Source organism: Zosterops lateralis, assembly GCF_965231275.1.
Source record: "Zosterops lateralis genome assembly, chromosome: 9".
In the NCBI taxonomy this organism is placed as follows: domain Eukaryota; kingdom Metazoa; phylum Chordata; class Aves; order Passeriformes; family Zosteropidae; genus Zosterops; species Zosterops lateralis.
The window spans coordinates 17,606,037-17,630,984 of record NC_139769.1 but is presented as its reverse complement, the minus strand read 5'-3'; the positions used below and the strand labels follow the sequence as shown (position 1 = coordinate 17,630,984).

The following is a 24,948-nucleotide window of genomic DNA, read 5'->3' as shown; positions in this document are numbered from 1 at the left end:
TGCATCACTCTTATCTTTTCCTCTTATTTTTAAATGCCTCCCAACTTCCCTGATTTTAGGTCAGTTTCTCACAAATTTCACCAAACACCTTTACAGAAGAATTCTGTATTTAAAGGGGAAGTATGTACATACAGAATAAATAACATGAAAAGGAGAAAAGAAGTTGAAGCTTTTTATATCAATCTCTATCGCTGAGCTTCCAGGACTGTTTCTTGGAATAAACTGCCTAATAAAAAGTTCTTTAACATTTATGGTAGGAAAAAATAAGAGCAAAGCAAAATCTTGAGAGGTCTTGAAAAAACCCAACTTAAATAAAACACTTGCTAGCTACAGCTGCTGTGGCAATCTGGATAAATTCTACTTCAATGACATCCATTTTCACTGAAGAGACTACAAGTGAAGAAAAGATGACCATAAACAAAATTAGTATTTAAATTGTCTATAGAACTTACTGTTTTGTTTTAACCTAGTAGTTCAAGTCCTGAAAAGGTATTGTGGTACTTTCTTCTGTCATTTACTTGCATTTCTATTGTCCCCACTTATTAGTTTTATGTAGCTAATTAGGTGGAAATCAAAATGAATTTTGGAAATTTATGCACCATCAACAGAACTTTAATTAAAACCTTGCTGCTTTTAAATGTTCATAATGACTAGGCAGTGAAACTCTTTTTGTGAGGTTACTCATTTGGGTGGAAGACAAGCTTACCATGGTAATACTGTTTTTAACACTCTCTGCTCAAAGCAACTGCAAAATTATATGTTACAGTGATGAAAAGAAAAAAAAAAACATAATCTGTAGTGCTGTGAAGCATGAATCAGAAAGATTCACTTCACATCCTAAGATGGCACAGGATTGCTGGAGCTCGTATCTTTTACTTGTATGACATGCAATAACCACTGAAATCCACAACTGGCACATCTTTGTTAAAAATGAGAAAGAAATATTAAGCTTCCAAGGCTGGTAGGGATACCAAAAGTCCCATTTGTTCAGAAGGAGTAAGAGGAAAAAATACAGCCAGAGAAACCATGGCAGGCGGATGCAGAATTGCAATGTTTGATCTATTGTGTTTGTGCACTTGAGGTACAAGAGCACAGCTGTCACCTTTCATATGTTTGACAACTCACCCCATAAAGCCACAGCGTCCCCACAAAGCTCCAGAGTTCATTCCTCCTGATTCACGGTCCAAGAAGAGGGCATTGCTCCCTGGCAGATAATTTAAGGACAGCGATGAACAAATTCTTTCCTAATCATAAAATGCAGTATCTTACTCTTTCTAGCAAACACATGTCACATCTGAGATTAGCCCAGCAGCTGAATCATCGCAATCTCCCAACAAAGGCCGCCTGCTGACAGAGGCACAAACAGCGCTGATCTGATGCTCCGTGCTTCTTACCGAAATAAAAAGCTTAAGTATTACCACGAATGAAAACAAGAACCACGACAGGCAGTGAAACGTTAATATGCTTTATTTTATGCATTACTGTAGGCTTTGAAACATTACAGCTGCATGTGAGCAGACATACCTGGATCAGTACCATGTGCACACAGGAACCGCGCTCCCGCAGGGATCCGTGCCCGTCCCGGAGCCCCGGGGCTCCCGCAGGGATCCGTGCCCGTCCCGGAGCCCCGGGGCTCCCGCAGGGATCCGTGCCCGTCCCGGAGCCCCGGGGCTCCCGCAGGGATCCGTGCCCGTCCCGGAGCCCCGGGGCTCCCGCAGGGATCCGTGCCCGTCCCGGAGCCCCGGGGCTCCCGCCGCAGCCCGTGCCGGAGCAGGCGGCCTCTCCCGGCCCCCGCCGCCCGTGCGGGCTCGGCCTGCGGGCCCTCACAGCGCCGGCTCTCCTTCTCCCCCGCGCTCACGGCAGTATTCCGCAGCTCCGGGACGCCGGCTGGGGGGCAGCGGATGCCAGCGGGTGCTCGGAGGCGCGGGCAGCACCGGGCGGGCACACGGGCAGCGTAGGGCGGGCACACTGAGAGCCCCTCACCCCGCATCGCCGCGCCCCGGGCCCGCCGAGCCCCTCCCGCCCGCGGCCCCCGCCAACCCCGGAGCCACCACCGCGCTCAGACCGCGCGGAGGTTTGAACCGCGCCGGCCGCCGTATGGGGGAGGTGCCACTGCCGCTTCCGCGAGAGGTGGCCCTCGCCGCGCATGGAGGAGCTGCTCGTCGTTGTCCTCCTGCTCCTCCTCCTCTCCTTACTGTTTGTCCCGTTGGTGCTCCTGGATAGGAGACCCCGCGGTCGGCGGAGGCCTCCATTCAGTCTCCTGGTGGTGGCCGGTTCTGGTGAGTGAGGGTTGCCGCCGGAAAGATCGGGTGGCGGCGTAGAGCTTCCTCTCCAGGTTCCTGAAACTACGACTCCCGGCATGCAGCGCGATGAGCGGCTGGCGCAGCGCCGCCGATACGCCCTGGTGGATGCCGGGAGTTGTAGTCGCGGTTGCGTGTGTCAGGAGCCCGTGCCGGGGTCCCGCCGCGGCAGCTGCTGCGGTCCCCCCGAGCCGGGCCAAGTGTCCTCGGGGCCGCCGCCTGCCTTTGGGTGTTTTGGTTCTTGATTTGAGTCATTGTTACGCGTTTCACCGAAGTCACGCAGGAGGGCATCGATGAACTGGTGCAGGAGTGGCCCGTGCAGCCGCTCGCTCCTCTGACCGAAGGTGACTGACGGCGGGCAGGCCACGGCCTTCCGAAGGCGGGCACGCCCCTTACAGACGTGGCATCTTGCAATCTACACAAACCACGGTGCTGTGATTTACTTGCAAGAGTCGCACGTGGATCCGCTAGAGACAAGAATAACACCCCTCGCTGAAGGGAGTGTGCTGCTACTCCTTGTTACCTTGTAACCAGAGTTGAAGGGCAATTAATTTACCTCCAAAACATTTATTTGAAAATTTGCAGTTGACAAATACAGGCCAGCTGTTGATTTCAGGACCTCAGTATCTCTCTGGTTTTTGCATACCAACTAACTGAGTAATAATCCTGAAATCTTTCTGCGTCTGAGTTTGACTGGCAGGCTTGTAATTCTTCAGGTCGTCTGCTTCCACTGGGGGTGGAAATGTGTGTTTTCCTTCAGTCCTTTGGAATCTAGTTTGTCTGTATTAAAAGAATATATTTCCACTATACATAAGCTTACCAGGTGAAATAATACATGTCAGTTAAGATTCATGTAATGTTCAAGCCTATTCTTTGAGACTTTTAAGTAGAACTCTCCTGCTCTTCTGTGAGTGCTCAGCTGATTGCATTAAAATTTGTGAAACCTTTAACAAACACCACTCAGGAGAAAATATCTCCAAACATATTTGAAAAATATGGCATGAAATTGTATGGAAAGGTGGTAAAGTCTAGTGCATTGCAAGATAGCTCTCTTTGTTGTCACTTGTTCTCCAGCTGTGAGTGTTTAACCTGTGCAACAAAGGTCTTTTGGGAGCCTAGTGACACAGAACAGCAGGAGGTAATAGGAAAACATTTCGTTTACTGTTTTGATCTGCAGCTTATCCAGTAAACACTTCCATTATGTATTTATGGGTGTGGTTTCATGTTGGTCTGATGCAGTCCAACAGACAAAAGGTGAGACTTTTCCACTTTACCTACACACACACTGTCTTCCTTCTCCTACCCTTCCATTCTTACAATATCTCTCTAACAGCTTTTCAGGAAACTCAGATGACAAAAAAAAAAAAAAATCATTAACCCAGCTCCCAAAACTGACAGTATGTGTACCCTCCCCTTCTCTCTGGTTTAGTGCCAGTTTAGCTCTGGGACAGGGTGACCCTGGTTAGAAGGTTGTGAAGGCCCATTGAAGGGCAGTGCTCAGGGCAGTGGCTGGGGCAGGACTGTTTGTTCTGGCAGCACACAGTGGCTACATTGCTGTGGCTGACACTGTTGTGGCTGACACCGCTGTGGCTGCAGGGTGACACTGCTGTGGCTGCAGGATGACACTGCCGTGGCTGCAGGATGACACTGCTGTGGCTGCAGGGTGACACTGCTGTGGCTGACATCGCTGTGGCTGCAGGGTGACACTGCTGTGGCTGCAGGATGACACTGCTGTGGCTGCAGGGTGCTACTGCTGCCTGGCTGGTTTCAGTATGATGACCTGGGGTAGCACAGTCCCTGCTCTGGCAGGTGACAGCACGGGGCACAGGGCAGGGTCAGTTCTGCTCCCAGGGTGCAGCTCTGAGCCAGATCCTGCCCAGCTTCATTTTGCCCCGTGGGGTGGCCTTTGGGTGCAGAGCATGGTGTCACTCTTTGCCGGGTTGTTGTGCTCTGTGTACAGGACATTAAACACAAATATCAGACTCCTGTGTGACCCTGGTTCAATCCCATTTCACTGGAGAACATCTGTAATACCACTTCCCTGGGAGCTGAGTTCCCTCCATGTTATTTAAGCAGTCTCAGCCGTCCCCTAATTGAATCCTTTACTCAGAAGATGCTTTCTCACTGGCAGTAGTAATACTAATATGCTTTAAAATGGAAAGTGACTGATTCAGCTGAAGAAATGGAAAGTTATGAAATTTCTCACATACTAAGTGCAGTTTGTTTTGTTTTACAGGTGGGCACACAACAGAAATCCTGAGGTTACTGAGCTGTTTGTCAGAGTCATACTCTCCTAGACATTATGTTTTGGCAGACTCAGATAAGATGAGTGAAGCTAAAATACGTTCTTTTGAACAAAAAAGGGCTGAAACATTCTCCAAGTCCCAGGTAACTTGTTAAATACTCATGTAAGAAAAATGTTCTTGATATTCTAATTCAAGGCAATTTAGAAATGATTCTTTGAAAGGCCATTTATACCAGCTAGGTACTGAAGTGTTACATGTAACTATAAGAATACTGGGGCAAAAAAATATTCCATAGGGGATTTTTTTTTACTTTGTCATTTCCCTCAGTGACACATAGTATTTTTTTTAAGGAAATTATATATAAAAATATTTTATCTAAGAAAACCTTAATTTAAATTGTATTGGCTTTGTGTGTTTCTAGACTCTACCTTAGTTGTATTTTTAAAATAAAGGTATGTTTAAAAGGGATGCAAAGCCTCTGAATGTCAGTTTTCTGGCTGATGACCTGAGCAAATGCTGAACTCCTAAAATCATGAGAAAATCATTAAAATATCTTGTTTGTTTTTTCTCAGATATTTGCTTGCTTTCAGCTAGTTTGCTGTATGATTAACAGACAGCAGCATAACTGCTGACCTAAAGTGTGATCTGACATCCAGTGAAATTAGTAGAAAGTATTAATGGAATAAGTACAATGGAAATGAATGTTCTTGAATGTTCTGCCAAAAAATTTTAAGTCCTTCTGAGCAAATAGTACAACACACAGTAAATTAATTATTTGCATGGTGTTGATTTCATATGGTGCACCTCCATTGTTTTCAGCAGCACTGTTGGGGCAAAAGACTGTAGGGCTCAGTACCAATGATTTCCAGAATAAACTCTTTTAGTGCAAGGCAGCTGCTGCTAAGGTGAACCACAGGCTCACTAAGGAATGGCATTTTTCAGTTTGTTTACCACAACTTTCTCATCTCATTGTGCACCAAGGATGAATGTTTAATCAAGTGACCAGAGGTATTTCCTGTTCAGAGACGTCTTGTTGGGTAAATAGCCATTCACACAGTCATATTCATTTACCTGAAGAATGTCCAACCCTAAATTAGTAGATTTCTTAAAGATACATATTTTCAGTATTAAAAGGTTATGTGGTTTTCACAGATCACTTATTTTTGCTAAGCAGCTTGTCCTTTATAACCCCTCCAACTACTAACAGATCCTGTAGTTATATTTTCCCTCAACACTGAAAGCCAGAGGAGCATTTTTGGCTGCATGTGAATTTGATGTCTGGATAACAGATGCTCATTTTCCTTTGACCATTCTCTTTCTACTGAGCAAAAGTATTTAGAGTGAAAATGGAAGATACATTTTGGAAAGCAAATATCACATATTTAATATAAATATCACCTGTAACATATTTGCTAAATTTCACAGTGTGCTTTCACACACATACAGTGTGTGTTTTGTCACTGGGGACACTGGAGATCATCAAACATTTAAAAATTATGTCTTAGTAGCTTCTTGCAGCTTTGCATAAGTGAAAGGGAGAAGTCTGAATACTTCAACACATGGTCATTCCCTTCCTCATCCTGTTAAGGAAGTAGATTTTTCCAGAACTAGGGACCAGATGGAAGACAAATTACAGTAATGATGTAACAGAAAACCAGTGATGTAAGAGAAAATTAGACACACACCTCCCCACCCCCCCAGATATTTTTCTTTTTGATCTGTGGTCTAGCTCTGTTCTAACAGCTATTCAGGGAGAAGGAAAGAAAGCCAGAATGAGCATTTTGCTTACAAGAAGAAAAATGCTACACCTCAACCCACTAAGTCTCTTGAAAGAGAAAGAAAAAATGCCTCCTATGAAAGTCTTTGGTCCTGCTATCACTGGCCTCTTTGTCCTCTGTTGCCCTCCACCTGTAACCACAACTATTCCACATGGATGCCCCCAGAGCTGTTGCTTAGGGAGCCTTCTACACTCATAGAGAACCTGTTTCAGCTGCTGGCAACTTACTCTAGCAGTAGAGAGACAGCTTGTATTTGTTGACAGAAGAGCATGAATTCCTGTACCCACATTGGTCATGTCTGAGATGAGCAACCAGATTAACTAACCTTTACATTCTGATCATATGTTCTTTTCCATTTCATGAGAGGTACTATGCTAAGAAGTCTTGTTTCTCATAATGAAAAAGAATTATGTAAACTCAGTTTCTTTGCAAGCATTGCAGTATGTTCAGCTGAGCATATTATAATAATTCACAGCAGTTGCAGTTTTCCACCAGCTTTTCCTTGCATCCTTGCAAAGCAACAGCATTAACTAGGTAAAGGACTGCATCCCTGGTTTTGAAATTACATTTCAGACTTGCCAGTTTGGAACATTTTTTTTCAAATTAGAAAAAAAATCTGAGTGCATTAAAGACATAAAGAAAAAAGATGCAACAATATGACAACATAGTAGATAGGGGAGAAATCTTTTTCTAGTATCAGACATACTATGCAGTATTCCAGCAAAATATACAGGATGCACCTTCGGAGCATTGAGAGTACTTCATGAGATGAGAGGCTGGGATTACAGAAGCATCTGGCAGTGGCTTTTAAACAAACAAACAAACAAACAAACAAACAAATCCCTTAGTTGTTTGGGTTTTTTTTTCATTTTAATACTTAGGAGTTGTTTGATGTGTGGACTGAAGTCCTAACATGACATAGACACTGATGTGCAGAGTTTCCAGGATGTTTTTTGAAAAGCCTAGATAAAATCAGCTTGATCTTTACTTGAATTCTCCAAGTAAATTCCTACTTTGATACTGTTTGGAGCTCCTGCCAAATTCTGCTGAAATTATTTGGGTTTTTAAATGATGATGAAAATCACCTACAGTTTTAACACCATTCTTACAATGAAGGTTCATCTGAATAGTTCCACTGGATCCTGATCTGCCAAAAACGACCCATATTTCTTGCAGGGCTGAGTGCTACACAAGCGTCTAAACTTGGAGCATTTCTTTTTATCACCTGAATTCTTCCAAAGCTTTGAGAAACAGAGGCAGTGATAACAAGAAACCTGTTGAAGAGGTAGCAGGGGGCATGTTTATTTTTCCATATTCTGTTGTCAGAGTAATGCAATCAGAGTTTCAACACCTGCAAATAAAACATAAAAAATCAGTTTATAACATCTGTTAACACCTTCCAGTATCACAGCTATTAAAAAAATATATCACAATGAAACAGGATAATCTCAGTCAAGAAGATTAACATTCTGCATTTACAAGTGTTGGGGTGTTTTTTATTCTTTATACCTTATATATTAATAATAGTCCCAGTTATTGCTATTCAAGACAGATTTGTACTTTGTATTTACTATGCAGCTTTTGCTAACATCTTCTTTCAGAGGCACAAATCACCAGGACTAAGCTATGACAATTAGCAATGTGCACATGAAGTAACTGGGCAATTTTCAGTATTTAGAGTTTCTCACACCCCGTATAAGTTCTTCCAGAGTGGTGGTGATCTGGTGTCCCATGTTAAGTGAGGTAACAACCACGATCCACATGTCAGCATCACTGAACACTGCACTGCAGCCCACTACATTTGTCTCTCACTTACACAGTCAAAAATATCATTGGCATCAGGCGTGCTGTCTGATGTAGCAATAATTGTTAGGTGCAGCTCCTCTCCTTTGAGGTAAAGGCACCTGCCAGGAGGGCAGGCAGCCTAACAACTGCTCCTTGCTCCCAGGGTTTCAAGACTAAAGGAAAACATCCTTGCTTTATTAATTTGATATCTTTTACAGCAGTGAATAATCTTCAATATAGGGAAATAATGAAGAAAGTTACTTCTTCACCTTTTTATTTTTTATTTAATGATAAGATGCTCTTTCCTGTTTCTTTATGCAAATATTTTGCACTTTGAATATGCATCGTGCATATCTTTTAAACACCTACTGAGTACTCGTTTAAGGGCTGGTGATATTTTCCATTTTAATGGCACTGGGCGGACAGTAGCCGAGCCAGCTGCTGCATTTCCTGCAGGGTAAATCCCCCGGGAGTGTCGGGAGGCCGGAGGCTCCGAGCGCCGCCGGTGCCCACGAGGTGCCGCCCTCGCCCTGCGCTCCCGGCACAGCCGCTGCGACCTGCGGCTGCTTTGGGGTCACCTGGGACGGGCTGAACAATAGCTACAGAGTTCTGCTATTCCTCTGCTCTTTGCACTTTACTGTATACTTTTTATACACCAACGTTTCCAAACTAGGCTAAGAAAAGTTAAAAAAAATAAAAGGTTGGCACAGACAGATTTAATTAGAAGGAGCCACAACATTCTCAGCTCCACTCTTTGTGCTCTTTTGCAGTTCAGCCTTGATCGCATTCCCAGAAGCCGGGAGGTTAGACAGTCTTGGATCTCCTCCGTGGTAACAACACTGTACTCCATACTTTACTCTCTTCCTCTGACCTACAAACGGAAGCCAGATTTGGTAGGTAAAGAAAATTTTAATTTATTGAGAACTTGCTAATCCGCATCATTAAAGCACTTGGAATACACAGGCTGCATCTCATTTATATGCTTAGGTTTACAATCCACAGGAAAACTATTTTAAATGTTAAATTAAATATAGCAGCAATACATCAAGAAAGTGAATACAGGTTTCACTGCTGGTGAATTAGAATAGCAAGTAGCAGTTTTCCCTCTCAAAGTTTGCAAGTAACTTCAGAGAGTCACTCCCTTGTTATGCTGGTAGAGCTAGCAAAAACAAGATTGCTGCTTCCTGATAATATCTCTTCAGGATTGCAGCAGCACAAACTATGCCTGAAAGCCTGGTTATCCTGTTGGCTGGACTTGCTTCTAAAATGGTATGACCAGTCTGGCACAGACAGGTTCAGACCAGCACAAATATATACAGATTCAGTTCTTGTGCTTACAGGGACTTTTAAGCTACAATGCATATTTTATTTAGTCTTTGGCTGACTGACATTAATTATCTCATCTAATGACAAAAACCATCACTGCTGAAGTAGCAACTCCTCAGCACTTTAGTAGCTCTTTCAAGCTGTTCAGGAAACTGCACTCTCATGCTAATTACATTTGTTTAAAAATATTCCACACACTTAAACAAGTCAGAAGTATTCAGGATTGTCATATGGTAGAACTACAATGGAGATATTCAATCAAGAAAGTTTTGTGTTAGCACAAAAGTTAGTGCACTGGTCTTCTAGCCTTAAGTCTTACAATTTTGTAAGAAAAAAATATTGGTTACAGCTGGCTCCTTGCTAGAATTGTTGCCATCTTAAGAAGTCAGTAACCTAAACTTGAGGGGTTTTTTAAAAGTATTAGTAGAACTTCAAATTAATACTTATGAGGTTTAAAATATTTAAATGAGACATGTAAAAACTAGTGCAGTTACAAGGTATTTTTCATCATTTCGTAGTAGCGTCTATACACACACAGATATTTGTAAGGAAACTTTTTTAAAATCCCTCTTTGAACTGTATGGCTAATTCTAAAGAGGCTTTTAAATATTTGTGATATTTTGAATGTTTAGAGAGGCTGATGTGAGTAATGTGATCTCATTTGCTTCAGTAGTGCTGGTCAGTTCCTGTCAGATCAAAAGCTGCTTGCTTGCTGGACTTTTCAAACAGTTTAGTGTGCAGAACAATAGAAGTAGGTTTTTTTTGCAGTTACTGTTTTTCAAGCCTATTCTGAAAACTGGAGATAAAACTGGGAGAGGGGAGAAGGTGGCATGCTATTCTTTCTACAGTAGTTTTGATTGGGGCAGTGGTAATAGTCAAGTTTGTTTACATGAGCAGACAGAGAAAAATGTGAGTAACGTATTTAGTAATCAGTTTGCTACACCACTGTGTTAGGTTATATTTGTTTTTTTACTTATTGCAAAAGAAATTGAATGGAAAAATCTCACCAGGTAGCTTAATAAAAGAAGCAAGAAGGTACTAATCTAATTCCATGTTTTCTGTTTATCAAAGGAATTTAAAGTGACAGTGAGATTTACACATAGAGTTATTAGAAATGGTGTTGGAGTTGATAAACTGTGATAAGCTGTCAGAAGACTAATGTTTTGAAAAACACTTGTACTTGTAAAATAAGGATATATTTTAGCAAGGTCTTTAAGCCCTTTGCAGTGTTTAAAGTAACTCATCTCAAAATGAGATCCAAAGAGTCTTTATCCATGGTTAAACAGCTAGAAGGGAAGGCAAGCCCAATTCCTTTTTGTCAGGTGCTATTATCAACCAAAATAACAGCTGGCAGAAGCATCCCTGGCATTATGGCAAATCTGTACCACTTGAAAGCTGCTTACATATTACTTGTATGCATATCTTAGTTTAAGAATTCTGTAAGATATAATAACTCAGAGAACTGCAAAGATCTTAAAACACTTATCCAAAAAGACTGGTTCAGGGATTAAAATGCCTCACACTGCCAGTAAAAAGACTGTATGGTATGTGAAGCAACTGGTAGTATTTAATTGCTTTTCAACAAAAATATTTGCAGTGAATTGAAACTTACTCTACTCTTGGCAAAATGTAATGCTTAGTAATGTAAAGAACTAGAAAGGCTGGGACAAATGCTGGCATTCACAGGACTCATCTATAACTTCTGGCATGGAAATGAACAACCGAGTTTAGAAACAAGCACAGTATTATATCATGCTGACAGCTTCATATTTTTAAACAGGAGTGCTTATGGGTGCTGTACATTTTCAGTCTAGACACTGGTTTTGTTTAACTGCAGGAGGGAAAGACAACTCTGAGTTGCTTTTAAGTCATTTGGATGTATGAGTGATCCCCAAATCCTTACACTTGCTTTCAGGCTTTTCAGAAATACCTGTGTGTATGAAGGAATGACTAAAGTCTTCTCTAGGCAGCCAAAAGCTAGAGAAACACAGAAGTTTCAGATGTCAAGAAATGCAGGATAAGAAAAGTACTGCAAAGGGAGCCCAAAACCATTAGATGCACAAAGGCAGGATTTGGAACAGATACACTAGTTATGCCAACTTAAGCCTGTCTGTGGAGTGCAGATAGCTGCAAAAGAGAAGCACCAAACCCAGCTGCACAGGAGTTACTTGATGAGCACTTGATATGTGCTTTACTCGATGAGCACTGTGTCCCTTTTGTATCTAACACTGATCTATCAAAGCTTCTTGGTTTACTTTGCTTGAGAAATCCATTCCATCTAACCTTTCTTCAAGATAGTAAGTTCAGAAAAAAACTGAACAACTTCCAGGAAATCTTTGCTGTCTTCCAGGACTTGACCCATGCTTGAAGTGGGCCTCCAGAGAGTTTAAGAAATGTAAAAGTTAGCTTAGATGTTCAGCTTGAGATCATATTCAGGAGGCCCATTTCTGAGTTATGAACATCTGCACTCTGCAAAGTTAAGTCCCTTTAGAGATATTAAGCCAAGTAACAATTAAGATGTCAGAAGTGATGATTGGCTTGTGTTTCTATAGTCAAGAATGATAGAAATGTAAGTGTCAGTGTTTTACAGGTGAATGTATGGTGGGCAGTTTTTACATCTGTCTGCCTTAGATAGGCTTCCTATACAGAAGCCTAAAATTCCAGGGAAGAAAAGGCTTGTGCCAGCACACACTGCCTACACCCACCTTCCCCCAGAAAAGCTTTTAAAACCATTCATCAGCTGCAGCCAGATTTAGCATGCAGTCTTAGAGATTGCAAATTCCTACCATGAAAACAGGCAGCTGGTCAGAGAAGAGAGACTTTTGTTGTCTTCATTGAGAGAAAGGCTAAGAGGAAACATAAAACCAGAACAAGCTGTTATAAGATCTGTTATCTAGAAAAGGATGCAAATCCATCTTATCTACAAAAAATTACACAAGCTGCACAGAGATTTTTTTTCCAAATATAAAGAAAATTACTGCATCTTACATAGATTATTTGATATACAAGAAAGACTAAACTAAAGTTACATCTTTCCTTTAGTATGCTTGAAGTCAGTCAGTAGATTCAAGTTCAAAGGAAACTGGTCTTCAGTTCTCTTGCTGCTTACAGAACCATTGTCCTTGGGCCAGTTTGCCAACCCTGCAACTAAGTTTTCAGGTGATCTAGCTTTTTGCCTGGATCATGATTACCCTGCTCATTCTGGCATAGCTGAAATCCAAACTGAAAACAAAGGCTGTTCACCTTCTACTCAGTAGAAGATGCAAAATATTGTATCCAGTACTTGTTTTCAGCCATAGATGGGTTATGTAATTGGATCGGTGATTTGCTATCCTTCACTATAATTAAATTTCACCTACAGCTGTGCAGAAATGCTGCATAAAGCTCCATTCATTAGTAGATTGCACATCCTAGACCCTTAGGACCAGACTTTTTCCTTTTCTGGGGACACTTCTCAAAAGTTCCTGCTGCCTTAGGGCTCTACAGAGCCAGAGATAAGTAGATATTTTCAGATGACTGCTATTTGGAAAAACCTGGGTTAAATCAGGCTAAGAAAGCACTCCTCCCACATTAGGGCCTCCTTCCTGTGGGAAGTCTGTAGTAAGTTTACATTTGCACAGCAAGTACGTGCTCCGCTGTCTCTCCCTCCCCACCAGCTGTCAGCTGAATGAGCCTCTCCTTTTTAAACTTCTTCCTAGAAGCCTGAAACCTGCACAGCTCATCATGCTTGTAGCAATCATCTCTTCTTTTATGACTGAACATCCCATCACACAGCCTGGTCCTCTGACTGGTTAAACTGACTAAGGCAGCTTCTGGTAACAGAAGTGTTTGCACAGTAAGCTAAATGAAAGGAGATCATTATTTCATTTAGCTAAGATTTTCCATTCTTTGTGCCCTGCCCAAAATGTCTTAAGTTCATAACAATCTCACAAACTACTGTGACAAATAGTAAGTTATTGTCCCTTATGTCGTGGTTCCAATTGGGACTTTGTGGAAAGCTACAAAATCTGTGTGGTGGCATTTTTTTCTTTATTTATTTTATAACAAATGAACTTTGTATAATGCAATATTAAGACTATCTGCTGCATTCTTTTGTACACTGAATCTTTCTACAGTGTTCAGAATTCTTTTGGACCAGAGTGACTGTATGTCTGATCTACTAATGTTCTTCTAGGATCAAAACAGTCAAAATAAGCAAGAGTAAGAGCACTGGATTAAGAACTTAAGCGATACAAACTTTTTCATCTAAAAATAAAACAAAGGGAAGGCATCAAAATTTGTTTAATTTCTCAGTGTTGATGAAAATGAGTGTTATTCACCCCTCCTACCTTGTGTACTATGTACAGCTACCCTGCAGCCACAATGTAGAATATACCCTGTGCTGAGCACAGATAAACATCTGAAGCTATTCCAGTCAGCTGGTTCAAAGCTTTATTGTAGCTCTGCCCTTTCTGTGACTGCTAATCAGACTTGCCTATAGACACTCCTTTACAGAGGAAGGACAGGAGTAGCAGTAAAGATGAACTGAGAGCTTAGATTTAAGGTGGCATTTTTAGACATAAAAGAGTCTTAACTCATCAGCTATCTGGTTCATTATGAACCTAATGAACACCCTGGTCACACTTCCATGTATGTTATAAAGCATAAAAGTCTTGCTAAATCTAACCACTGGTATGCAGATACAGACTGCCAACACCTCTAGGCTTTACACTGTGAAGATATTTCAGGCAGGTATTTGATGCACATTCTTGCTATACCAACTTCATTGATTAGGCAGTAGCCCAAGAGGTGTTTTATGAACATTTAAATATCATGTTTAGTTAACCTAAAATACTGCTTTCAAGTTGAAGTTAAACAAATCCCTGATTAATGAAAAACACATGGAGATTTGTAATTAAAGGCTCATTTTAGGCCACTAGTAGTAACATATGTGAGTATATTTGAAAGTCCTTGGATTTAATTTCTACTTTCGAGTAGAAGCAGGCTACTAGAATAAGCAATACATTTTATATGAGGAGATATAAAAAAATATTTGTAAAGAGCCTCCAAAAGGTTGGGTGGTATTTCTCATGGTGACCAAGAAACTGTGGTCAGGTTCAGATTCAGCCAAGGTGATGATAAAAGCCAGCTAATACCTAGTGTTGTAGCTAGAGATGTAGTTCAGTAACTACCATTTAATTTACTTGGCAAATGCTTTTTACTGAATTCTTTTATGACCAACCTTTTCATCTACACTAGGTCAAATTTCCTCTACTTCCTAGTAATTTGTCAGCAGCAATAAACCACATACCCACTCCATAAGGGAGTAAGGGAGTTAGTTTATTCTCCACCCTGTATCTGCTTTGGTAATCTTTTTTAACCAACCGTTCCATCTCCCACAATTTATCAAAAGACTCATTGGTTGTTTTGTTGGTTCCACTGACAGCCTGGCTATTCATGTAATGTTTTATTAACCAGCAGTAACATTTTCACAGACTTGAGCTTTAGTACCAGTCTCACAGCTGTCATTTACCACTATTTTAGTTGATCATTCCATGTTTCTCATTTTACATTTGGAAACTAGGCTGGGAAATATGCTGATTGAAACTACTATTCCAAACACCTTTCAATCCCAATGACAGACCTGTGACCTGACATACAGGGGCAGTTAGGTCTGTTGCCTAAACTTAGACTCCTTAAAAAAAAATTAAAGCCTGCGTGTTTCTTTAGGCATCCAAACGAAGATTCTCAAACCTTACTCACTAAGCTGTTGCCTAACTTTTGACACTCTTTGTGACCCCAGTCATATCTTTTTTTTTTTTTTTCATCAGTAAAGCCCTTGGGCATTCCCCCAAGCAGACCTGAGCTGTTTTAAGTCTACAGTGTCAAACAGCCACATGCATAGCTAAGCTCCTGTTCTCTACTGAAATCCAGGAGCTGGGAGCTTCCCTGGTTGTTTGTATTCAGAGGCTGATGCAAATCACATCAGCTGGGACACTTCCCTTGTCTCTTGCCCCTGAGGACAGTGGGTAACTCTGGGTCAGGCCTAGAAGACAGATGTGATAATTCCTAATGCTGTTACAATTAAATCCTTACATCTAGTTCCTAGTGGTTTTGCAGAAGCTCTCCTTTTCTCCCACAGAAAAATTCACTAGGTAGGATTTTTCTCTGTCCCCAAACCTTTAGAAAGTGAGAGCTGCATAAAAGTTGATGCTCCCCAATCTATTTTGTTCTATGATGAAAGTAATACTCAGAAACAAATAGAACCCCAGCTGTGTAGTGTACTAATTAAAGTCCTTGCTCTTCCACTTCTGTCTTCCCCACTCTGGCATTCATTAATTTTATTTATCCTGGTTAGGTAAACTGCCTGTAGGACCACGCATGTCTCTGCTTGTTTTGAAGAGCACCTCACTTACTGGCTGTATTGTATGATAATAACAACAGCAGTGACTGTACCAGTGAGATCCAGAGGTGAACAAGAAAGGTTTTCATGGCAGTGCTACAACCTACAGCTGCTGACCAGCCCCAACACAAGCTCTTGCTGTAGGACACTATAACTACCTTCTTGCAGCCCTAATGATTCAAGTGATTTAGACAGTAGAAGATAAAAGTGTACCCAGGTATAATTCAGTTCAACCTTAATTACCTGATTTACATCAGACTACACAGCTAGTTTTTTGGCATTTTTTTTTGTCCTGCCTTGCGTTCTGCAGGTAAGTTCAAACAGAAAATAGGGTGTGAAGTTTTAGCTGGTTTTACATGCAGGTGGTGGAGGAAAGTGAACTGGATAAGATCTTCACTCTTCAAAAAGAATAAAGCAGTAGGTAGTTTAATGACCTTTCCATTGTGCAAACAGAACCTGAAATTCTTCTTTCTCCCCATCAATAACAATAATAAAGAATTGTCGAAAAAGATTCCTGTCTTGTTTAAACTATAAAAAGTATTAACAATTCTAAGCTAATTTTTTCTCAATGTTCAAAACTTGAATTTTCAGACATACTAAAGACAATGACTAGCAAAATCTTCCATAAGAACACTCCCTCTCAACCTGCTTAAATACTTGAGTGTGAAGTTTTTGAAATAGTAATATAATATTAAAACCAAGCAAGGGCTGATGAGCTCATGAGGTGGTGTAATTTACATAGCAGAATACAAATTAATTCATTGCAGATTCTCTCTTCTTGTGCCACAGAAACAACCACCTCCCCCCATCAAAACAAAAACCACACAAACAAAAAAAAATTCATTATTCCTATAACATAGGAATATCTAACAGGTTTTTTTCCTACATTGTTAAAAAGTAGGTTTTGCATAGCAGTTAAAAGGTAGGACTTGCATAGATAATTCAGTTAAGCCAGCTTTGGTCCATTTTGTATCACTCCACTTGCCTTTGCCTCTTTTAGTAGTTGTCTATCACCAGCACCTCCTTATTCCCTTAGTCTTGTCTCCAGGTGTTCAGCACTGTGGAGTAGGGAGCATTACAGAACAAAGGAGGCCTGAACAGTGTCCTGAAGGTACTCCAGGAGGTAGTTCCATGCCTGGTAAGCAGCACAACCTTCAGTTTACACATGCACATCACCCCCAGCAGCAAACAGCATTCCCACAGCACCATACTCCCCAGCCTCAGGGAGCAGGGCAGTTTTTCTGCTCTTGACCAAGTGACAAAAGGCCAATCTCAGCAGAAGTCATTAAGGAGAACAGCTGGTGTTGCCAGTTTCCTATGCAAAGCAAATCATAAATTAGTTTTCCACTTTCTACTAAATTTAGGGGGACTTACATTGTCCTCCTTTTGATTGTTGTAATTTGGGAACATTAGTAGTACTTAAACACTTGTTCTTTGAAAAATACACAGCAATTGTATGTTTATGTACTTATGTGAAAAACTGCAAGTTTACTGCTTTACTCATTTTTGCTTTGACCAGTGACATTTAACCCCAGTGAAGCTGCAAGCTCTGTTTCAGTGTTTTCCCTGGTAAATGTCACTCTGCTACAGTGCTGCATTCACCAACTCTAAAGTAACTTTTATCAGCAGTGGTGCCATGTGCCAGTTTTCCTAGTGTTCCCAGACTGCTGGCTTAGCTTATTTTCTTTCAACAGCTGTGGAAAATATCTGAAACACAAAGGCAAGAAAGAACTGTTCCATTTTTGTATAAAAGCGATTAATTGGAAATTATATTTATAGAGTTGCCGAAGGTAAATGTATTCTGATCCTTTACTTTTAAACCTCCATTAATATACCGCCTGATTAGTTAATTGTACTTAATGGTACTGTCTAGAGTTTGGTTAGATTGAATTGGCAGAGAGTTTTAGTATGTAGGACTTAGTTTATAGACCTAGCTATGAGCCCAGGCAGCCAGTGAGCCAATTTAACAGTGAGCTGGATATTTCCTTGCATTAGAGGAATAGTGCATATAGTACATTAGTGCATATAAATGGTGTAGGGAGACCTGTAGCACTGGCTTCTGGAACAGTCCCTTACAGCTTCTTGCCAGCTAAGTAGGAACCCCCAATGACCAGGAGAGTCCTTGGACAATTGTAGCTCAAGAGGTCAAAAAAGTGACACAAAAATTGTCTTTGGCCTCTTTTTCCCCCACTTTTTGCTGCCTCATTAAGGAAGGCTGAACTGAAAGAGATTTTCAGAGACATATGTCATGGAACATGAATATTCTACAGGCAGCCTTGTAGCTAAAGTAAATAGCTACTGAGGGAAACAGATACTTGAGGGAAACATCCGCAATAGCTGCTTGACCTTGTAGAGGCTCTGGTCCCTTCTTGTCTAATAGATGCCTGCCTCTTCCCCAGAGCATACTGATGATTGCCGTGGGCTTCACTGGGAGATACTGGTACTCTGCTAGCAAGGAAAAGCAAAAACCTTGGTCTCTTCAAGGTGTAAAACATCAATCATTCTCCAAAATTTACTTTTGAACAGCATTTTGAAATTCACTAGTAGGACTACTCATCTTCTCACCTTTGAGGAAGGCTGTAGGGGATTTCAGTTCCTTTTCATCACCCTTTCCAGTTTGTGTACAGGCAGGAGCTGAACAGCAGCATTTCTACCTTACACCTTCTGCAATGGTTTATCTTCTTTATAATGTACATATTTGTTTTCTCAGAAGTTTCTTCTGTATCCTTTGAAGACTGTGTGATGTTGGACTCCAAGCAGAAAGACCACTGGTCTCCCTTCCTGCTGACATGTGAGAGGGTGTAAATAGGACTGGTTGGGCCAGATTTTTAGAGGGGAATTGCCACTGCAATTGCAAGTGCACCAGTTCTAAGTAAGACATGTCTGTAGACACGCACTGAAGGTTAACTGAAGGTTAATTTTTAGTTCTGACTTACAGATCACAGCCACCAGTTCAGGTAGGGATCTGTCTATGGGCTTCAGCAGGTTTATAAGTCTCTTTCAGGGGCCAGTTCCTAAATCCAAGCATTTTGGGATAGGAACATCTATAATCACAGAATCACAGAATGAATAGGTTGGAAGAGACTTCCAAGATCATCAAGTCCAATCCATGCCCTAACACCTCAACTAAACCATGACACCAGACTGGCCACATCCAGTCTTTTTTTAAACACATCCAGGGATGGTGACCACCACCTCCTCAGGCAGACCATTCCAGTACTTTATCACCCTTTCTGTAAAAAACTTTTTCCTAATATCAAACCTATATTTCCCTTGGTGCAGCTTGAGGCTGTGTACTTTTATTCTGTCAGTTGGTGCCTGGAGAAAGAGACCAACCCCCACCTGACTGCAACCACCTTTCAGGGAGTTGTAGAGAGTAATAAAATCACCTCTGAGTCTCCTTTTCTCCAGGCTAAACAACCCCAGCTCCCTCAGTCATTCCTCACAGGGTTTGTGTTTCAAGCCCCTCACCAGCCTCGTTGCCTCCTCTGGATGCGCTCAAGGGTCTCAATGTCCTTCCTGAACTGAGGGGCCAGAACTGGGCACAGCACTCAATGTCCATCCTGAACTGAGGGGCCAGAACTGGACACAGCACTCAATGTCCTTCCCAAACTGAGGGGCCAGAACTGGACACAGCACTCGAGGTGTGGCCTCACCAGGGCCGAGTGCAGGGGAAGAAAGACCTCCCTGCTCCTGCTGGCCACACCATTCCTGATCCAGGCCAGGTGCCTCTGGCCCTCTTGGCCACCTGGGCACACCCTGGCTCATGTTCAGCTGCTGTCACCAGAACCCCCAGGTCCCTTTGTGTCTGGGCACTGTCCAGCCACACCGTCCCCAGCCTGTAGTGCTGCAGGGGGTTACTGTGGCCAAAATGCAGGACTCAGCACTTGGACTGACTAAACTTCATTTTATTAGACTCTGCCTGTCCTTCCAACCATTCCAGGTCTCTCTGCAGAGCCCTTCTTCCTTCCAATAAATCAACACATGCCCCCAGCTTAGTGTCATCTGCAAATTTACTAATGAAAGACTCAATGCCCTCATCCACATCACCAATAAAGATATTGAACAGAACTGGCCCCAGCACAGCCCCCGGAGGGACATCACTGGTGACTGTCTCCAGCTGGATGCAGCACCATTCACCACCTCTCTCTGGGCCTGGCCATGCAGCCAGTTCCTAACCCAGCAAAGAGCTCCTGTCCAGGCCATGGGCTGCCAGCTTTTCCAGGAGTATGCTGTGTATATGAAGTATACTTTAAATTTGAGTATCTGTGGATATTGATACCCTAAAATTTCAAGAATTAAACTGCATGCAGCATATTACTTGTAAGGGACTCTGAGAAAACATCAGCAAAGTCTTGCATTAATAAATAGTTCAGTTAAGATCAACAATAAAATCAGAACATTTTTAGAAACAGTATTACAGTCTGTTGATTCTGGTCAGAAAACACAGCAGTACAGTCATCATATCCCCAAGCTGGATTCCTGGGGCTGTGATCAAGGCAAAGAATAGGTGAGAGAATTCAGAACTCCATAGCACCAAATCTGTTGCTGCTTTTAGCTAAGGCTAGGTGCTGCTAACCAGTTTATCAGTGGGAGCTTGCCATGAAGCAGGATAGGAGATGTTCTGAACTAATTCTTACAGCCCTTAAGCAGAAATTCAAATATTCCCCCCACCAGTATAATATTTTTCACAAGCTGGTGAACTTGGAACAAAAAAAATGTGAGCTTATGGGACATAGGGCCATGATTTTATAAAAGAGCTCTTTATTTCCATGTAACTCCAGCTGTGCAGAAAAGTGCTGATTACATGGTGGTATTTAAGTTTAGTAAGAAATTTCTTGCCTGAAATCAATTTTGATACCAAGTGAGTGCCTAATATACCCTGGTTTAAACCTTTTACTTTTTTAAGCAATCTGTTTTTCAGTTCAATAATGTCTAAAATTAAAAGAGTACTTTCATTTAATTGTTAACATTTATAAGTGAATTTGAGCTCCTCTGTTCAAAGGATATGATATGTTTTTGCCACACCTTCCTTCTGTATGCTTTTAACTATCTTCTAGTGTTTATTAAAAATAAAAAATAAAATCTAGTCACACATAGCTAATAGATTCTTGTGAAGGTCCTTATTCATCAGCACATTTTTGATGAACTCTCAAGTGTTTTGCTGACTTAAGCCAAGGTTCAAGATGTTTGTAATTGGATCCCAGGTTTAATCTTAATTAAATTTCTTTGGCTTTATTATGTGCAAAGATTTCATGACTGATACAACACAAAGCTGTGACTGAGAGTGGAAGCTGTTTTGGTTATATACCCACGAGTCAAGGAATTGTAAACTTTTCCTTCATAGAAATAACTGTGCCATCTCAGAGGTCTTTTCCTCCTTCATGACACGTAAAGAAATACGGTATTTTTGACAGCTACTTTGAAATAATGTATTTTGTTTGCCCCTTCTATTTTCTCATATTCACCTGTCTTTTCTGGGGTTTTTTTTAATATATTTTGAAATATATTTTTTGTGTAAGTGTAATGTTAAATGAATATACACTTAATTCTTTACTGTATGAAAAAGCTTATTACTTACTTTTGTAATGTGTTTCATTTCTTTCAGATATTGTGCAATGGACCAGGAACATGTGTTCCTGTCTGTTTATCTGCTTTTCTTCTTGGCCTTCTACGAATAAAGAGAACAATCATTGTGTATGTAGAGAGCATCTGCCGTGTGGAAACTTTATCCCTGTCTGGAAAGATTCTTTACTATTTTTCAGATTATTTCATAGTTCAGTGGCCTGATCTAAAGAAAAAATATCCCAAGTCAGTATATCTTGGTCGAATAGTGTAACAACAGAAGATTCGCTAAGCTTTACCCAAAACAGACTCTGCAAGCTTCTCATTTGCATTCCTGTCGTAATTTATTTCCAAGAATTCCTGTTAAGAAATTAGCCTGGTACTTAAAAATGAGACAATAAAGATTTCTCTACATTTAAGTAAAATTTTTGTGCATTTGTATTTATTGCTAGGTCTGTTATGTTATTATGTAGGTCTGTTTGCCAGTAAGTCATAGTGGCTCTAAGTCTGTGCTGTCTCTGTTTTCATCTAGTTTTCCTGCTATGTGAATGGTAATTTTTGTCTACAAATAAATATGGGAATTTGTATGAATGTAACATTTCCTGTAAGGAAACTTTGTGTCATTTTTAAAATTGTAAGCAACAAAGTCTTTTTCTAGCACAACAGACTTTATTTCCTTTATGCTAGCAGTGAAGTCCCTTGTGAATCCTTAGAGTATAAAGGAAACAGTTATATTAAGTTGGCTTCATGACAGTTTGTTCTTTACAGTCTTCCAAAACCCCCAGAGCATTAAACCAGTATCATTTTTCCTCCGGTCTTGTCAAAGCTGTCCTTATAATCTGTTGTGCACCTTTAGAAAATTGTTGCTCGCTTCTTAAGATAAATAAAAAGGTGACAAGTGTCATGCTACAGGCACAATACTTACCTGTTTAGGAAGACTTTCTTCAAAGGTTGTGTGCAAAAAGCCTTACCGAATCTACATCAAACAGCAAAACTGTCAGCTGGGGAAATTGAACTGGTTCAAGCTCTGAAATCGAGAAAAAAAGCCCTCAGTAATAAGGGAAGGAACAGAGTTACCCTCTTTTCCTGATGCAGTGAAATTGACTTCCAGTATATCCTGTTTTCTCATTTTAGCCCCTTACTTTCAACAGTACAATATACACTTAAGACTTTGCCATGAAAAATGGTATCTCATACATTGGAACAACTTCTAAAAGGCATTTTGTTGGTGATAAGTGTGCGAAAGCATACTCCAGCATTTCACATTCATCTGGCAAAATGTGCTCCTACAACTATCCCACCTATAAAGCAATACAAACACATCTGTCATCCGTACACACACAGAGAGAGCTATGTGGCTGGCTGCAGAAACATAAACAAAGAAAAAAAAGCTCAAAGAGGAGTAGAAACGCCCTCCAGAGTGCACAGCCTGACTCTGGTGGAGCCAGGAGCAGCTCCTCGCTGCAGCAGGAGACTCTCTGGGAAGGCTTTTCCTCAGCATCAGATGTCAAAACATTGCAGCAGCTCTTCTGGTAGGGAATGGGGGGGTGGAATTTAGCTCAACAGAAACAATGGTTCCTGCTGTTCGGAAACAAGAGTCCAGAGGAATAGGCTACTCCATGCAGAAAGCCATTGGAAATCACCAGAAAACACTGAGCAGTGAACTACTGTCACGATATTGCCAGGCCCGTGGGGAAGCTGTTACAACCCGCCCAACAGGCTTAATAATCCTCTGCATAGGCAGAGTCCCTTGATGTGGTCACATGTGAGAACAGGGAGTTTTTGTGGGTTTTAACCAAGATTATGTCTGAAATTAAAGAGCAGTTAATAGGTTAAGGCTATGTGAGAAGGATTTTGTGCAGCACATACTGAGGTCCTTGAAAATTATTTGGTTGAAGTAAATTTAATGTGCCCAAGGGCTTTTTCCCCTCTGAACTGGATTGAGAACTATCTTATCATGACTTTCTGCACAGTTGCAGCTAGTTTGATAAATTAGAGATACACTGGACTCTGTTATGGCTAATGGTAGTTTATTTTAGATCAGTGCTTTCTCTCCTGAATCTTGCCTTCTGTTGTGCAAAGGAACTAGAGTAGAGGGGAAGGGGACAGAGGCAGCCTCTGCTCTGGGTAAGGGGCAACAGCACGGGCTCAGTGCCTTGGTGTTAAGAAAAGCCCGAGGAGAACCAGGGGGTGAATTAATTGTGCCGTTTGTGCCGCACAGCCGGGCCCAGCCCTGTCCTGCTCGGGGCTCACACCTCAGCGAGAGCATCTCTGCTGCTCTGTTACTCCCTCAGAGCCCTGCCCAGGGCAGGATCTGGGGTTTGGTGTGCTTCCCGACTGCGGGTTCATAAACTTTGTGAATCTGCCTTTGAACAATGTGGAGTTCCAGGTATTTTCTTTCACCTGTCACCTGCATGGCGATAACTGCTGCTCAAAGAAAGAACTTGCCTGTTCAGACGTGTAACCTCCCATGTAAACACTCTGAGGTAACAGTAGATTTCTTCACAAGAGGCTGTCCTGAAAAACTGAGTTGCTCCAGGTCATCTGGTGTGGAGGAGTCTCATTTTCAAGGATTTGGGAAGACTTTTCCCACTTTTCTTCACTGCCAGCCTTCTGGGGGAGCAAAGTCAAGGGTATCTCAGCCTATGTTTTCCCAACAGCATGTTCTTTACTCTGGTAAACCTGGGAAACACAAGTTAAAATAGCACATATAAAGTGGTTTTATTGTTGGCTATGAGGGTGTGGAATGGTACCCATTCCCTGGGACTGCTATTTTCCTTACCGGCTCAAGTGCCTATTTGAGTTAAAGGCATTTACTTTTCAGCAGTTTATAGCAAGTTCAGCAGTTCTAGCAAGTGAAAACTTGGATTAGAAGTGACCCAGAAGTCTCTAGAGTTGAAGCAGTAGAACTGAAATGGGAAGATCGCAGCCAAACTGACCAAAGCCTTCAACAAAACACTACATCACAGTCAAGGTTCAGCAAAAAAGACTTCTGGCTCAAATTCTCTTAAAGGAAGTTTTGTTATCAACCTGAGTGACTTTTCCTTGAGGAGATTATCTCAAGTAACTGCTAGTTCTCTCCAAAAGCACAGTGGAGCTGAAGTAAACTAGCATTTTGTTATTGAGAAGCTCTTTCTTATCTTTTGTTTTTAGAAGGTGGGTACAACCAACCAGTCTATTGTTCTAGGGGAAAACTGCATTTTTCCTCTCCCAGCATAGAACAGAAAACAGCCCTCCCAGGGTCTTGCTAAAGAGCTAAAGGTCACTGACTGGATTTCTTAAGATTAGATTCTTGGGGTTTGCTATGTCTCCTTTTTTTTTCTCTTAAATATTAATATTATGGCAAACACATTTGCTTTACATACAAGGAATGTTTGATGTGAAATATATTACCTGTTTTTCTCCATTTCCAAAAGAGGAAACCATAATATCTTATAGATTTGAAGCAAAATGAGGAAGAAATACATTCTTAAACAAATATGACTTTATGGAAATATCATCATCAAACTTGGCAAAGATTTTCAAAGAGAACAGAAGGCATCCAGAAATTCATTGTCTGAATCCTA

General features: G+C 41.3%; 1 protein-coding gene across 1 annotated transcript; it reads left to right on the top strand.

Moving 5' to 3' along the window:
• Positions 1-2,111: 2,111 nt before the first annotated feature.
• Positions 2,112-21,807, top strand: ALG14 (ALG14 UDP-N-acetylglucosaminyltransferase subunit). Its single transcript, XM_083867938.1, has 4 exons — positions 2,112-2,279; positions 4,537-4,688; positions 8,880-9,002; positions 21,426-21,807. The coding sequence occupies exons 1-4, from the start codon at positions 2,147-2,149 to the stop codon at positions 21,654-21,656; spliced, it is 639 nt and encodes a 212-aa protein (XP_083724064.1). The 5' UTR covers positions 2,112-2,146; the 3' UTR covers positions 21,657-21,807.
• Positions 21,808-24,948: the final 3,141 nt, after the last annotated feature.

Bases quoted from the DNA above. Each gene is read 5' to 3' on its own strand.
- ALG14 (XM_083867938.1), top strand. From the start codon at position 2,147: ATGGAGGAGCTGCTCGTCGTTGTCCTCCTGCTCCTCCTCCTCTCCTTA. The intron at 2,280-4,536 runs GTGAGTGAGGGT...TTTGTTTTACAG, and splicing joins CCTGGTGGTGGCCGGTTCTG to GTGGGCACACAACAGAAATC. The intron at 9,003-21,425 runs GTAGGTAAAGAA...CATTTCTTTCAG, and splicing joins ACAAACGGAAGCCAGATTTG to ATATTGTGCAATGGACCAGG.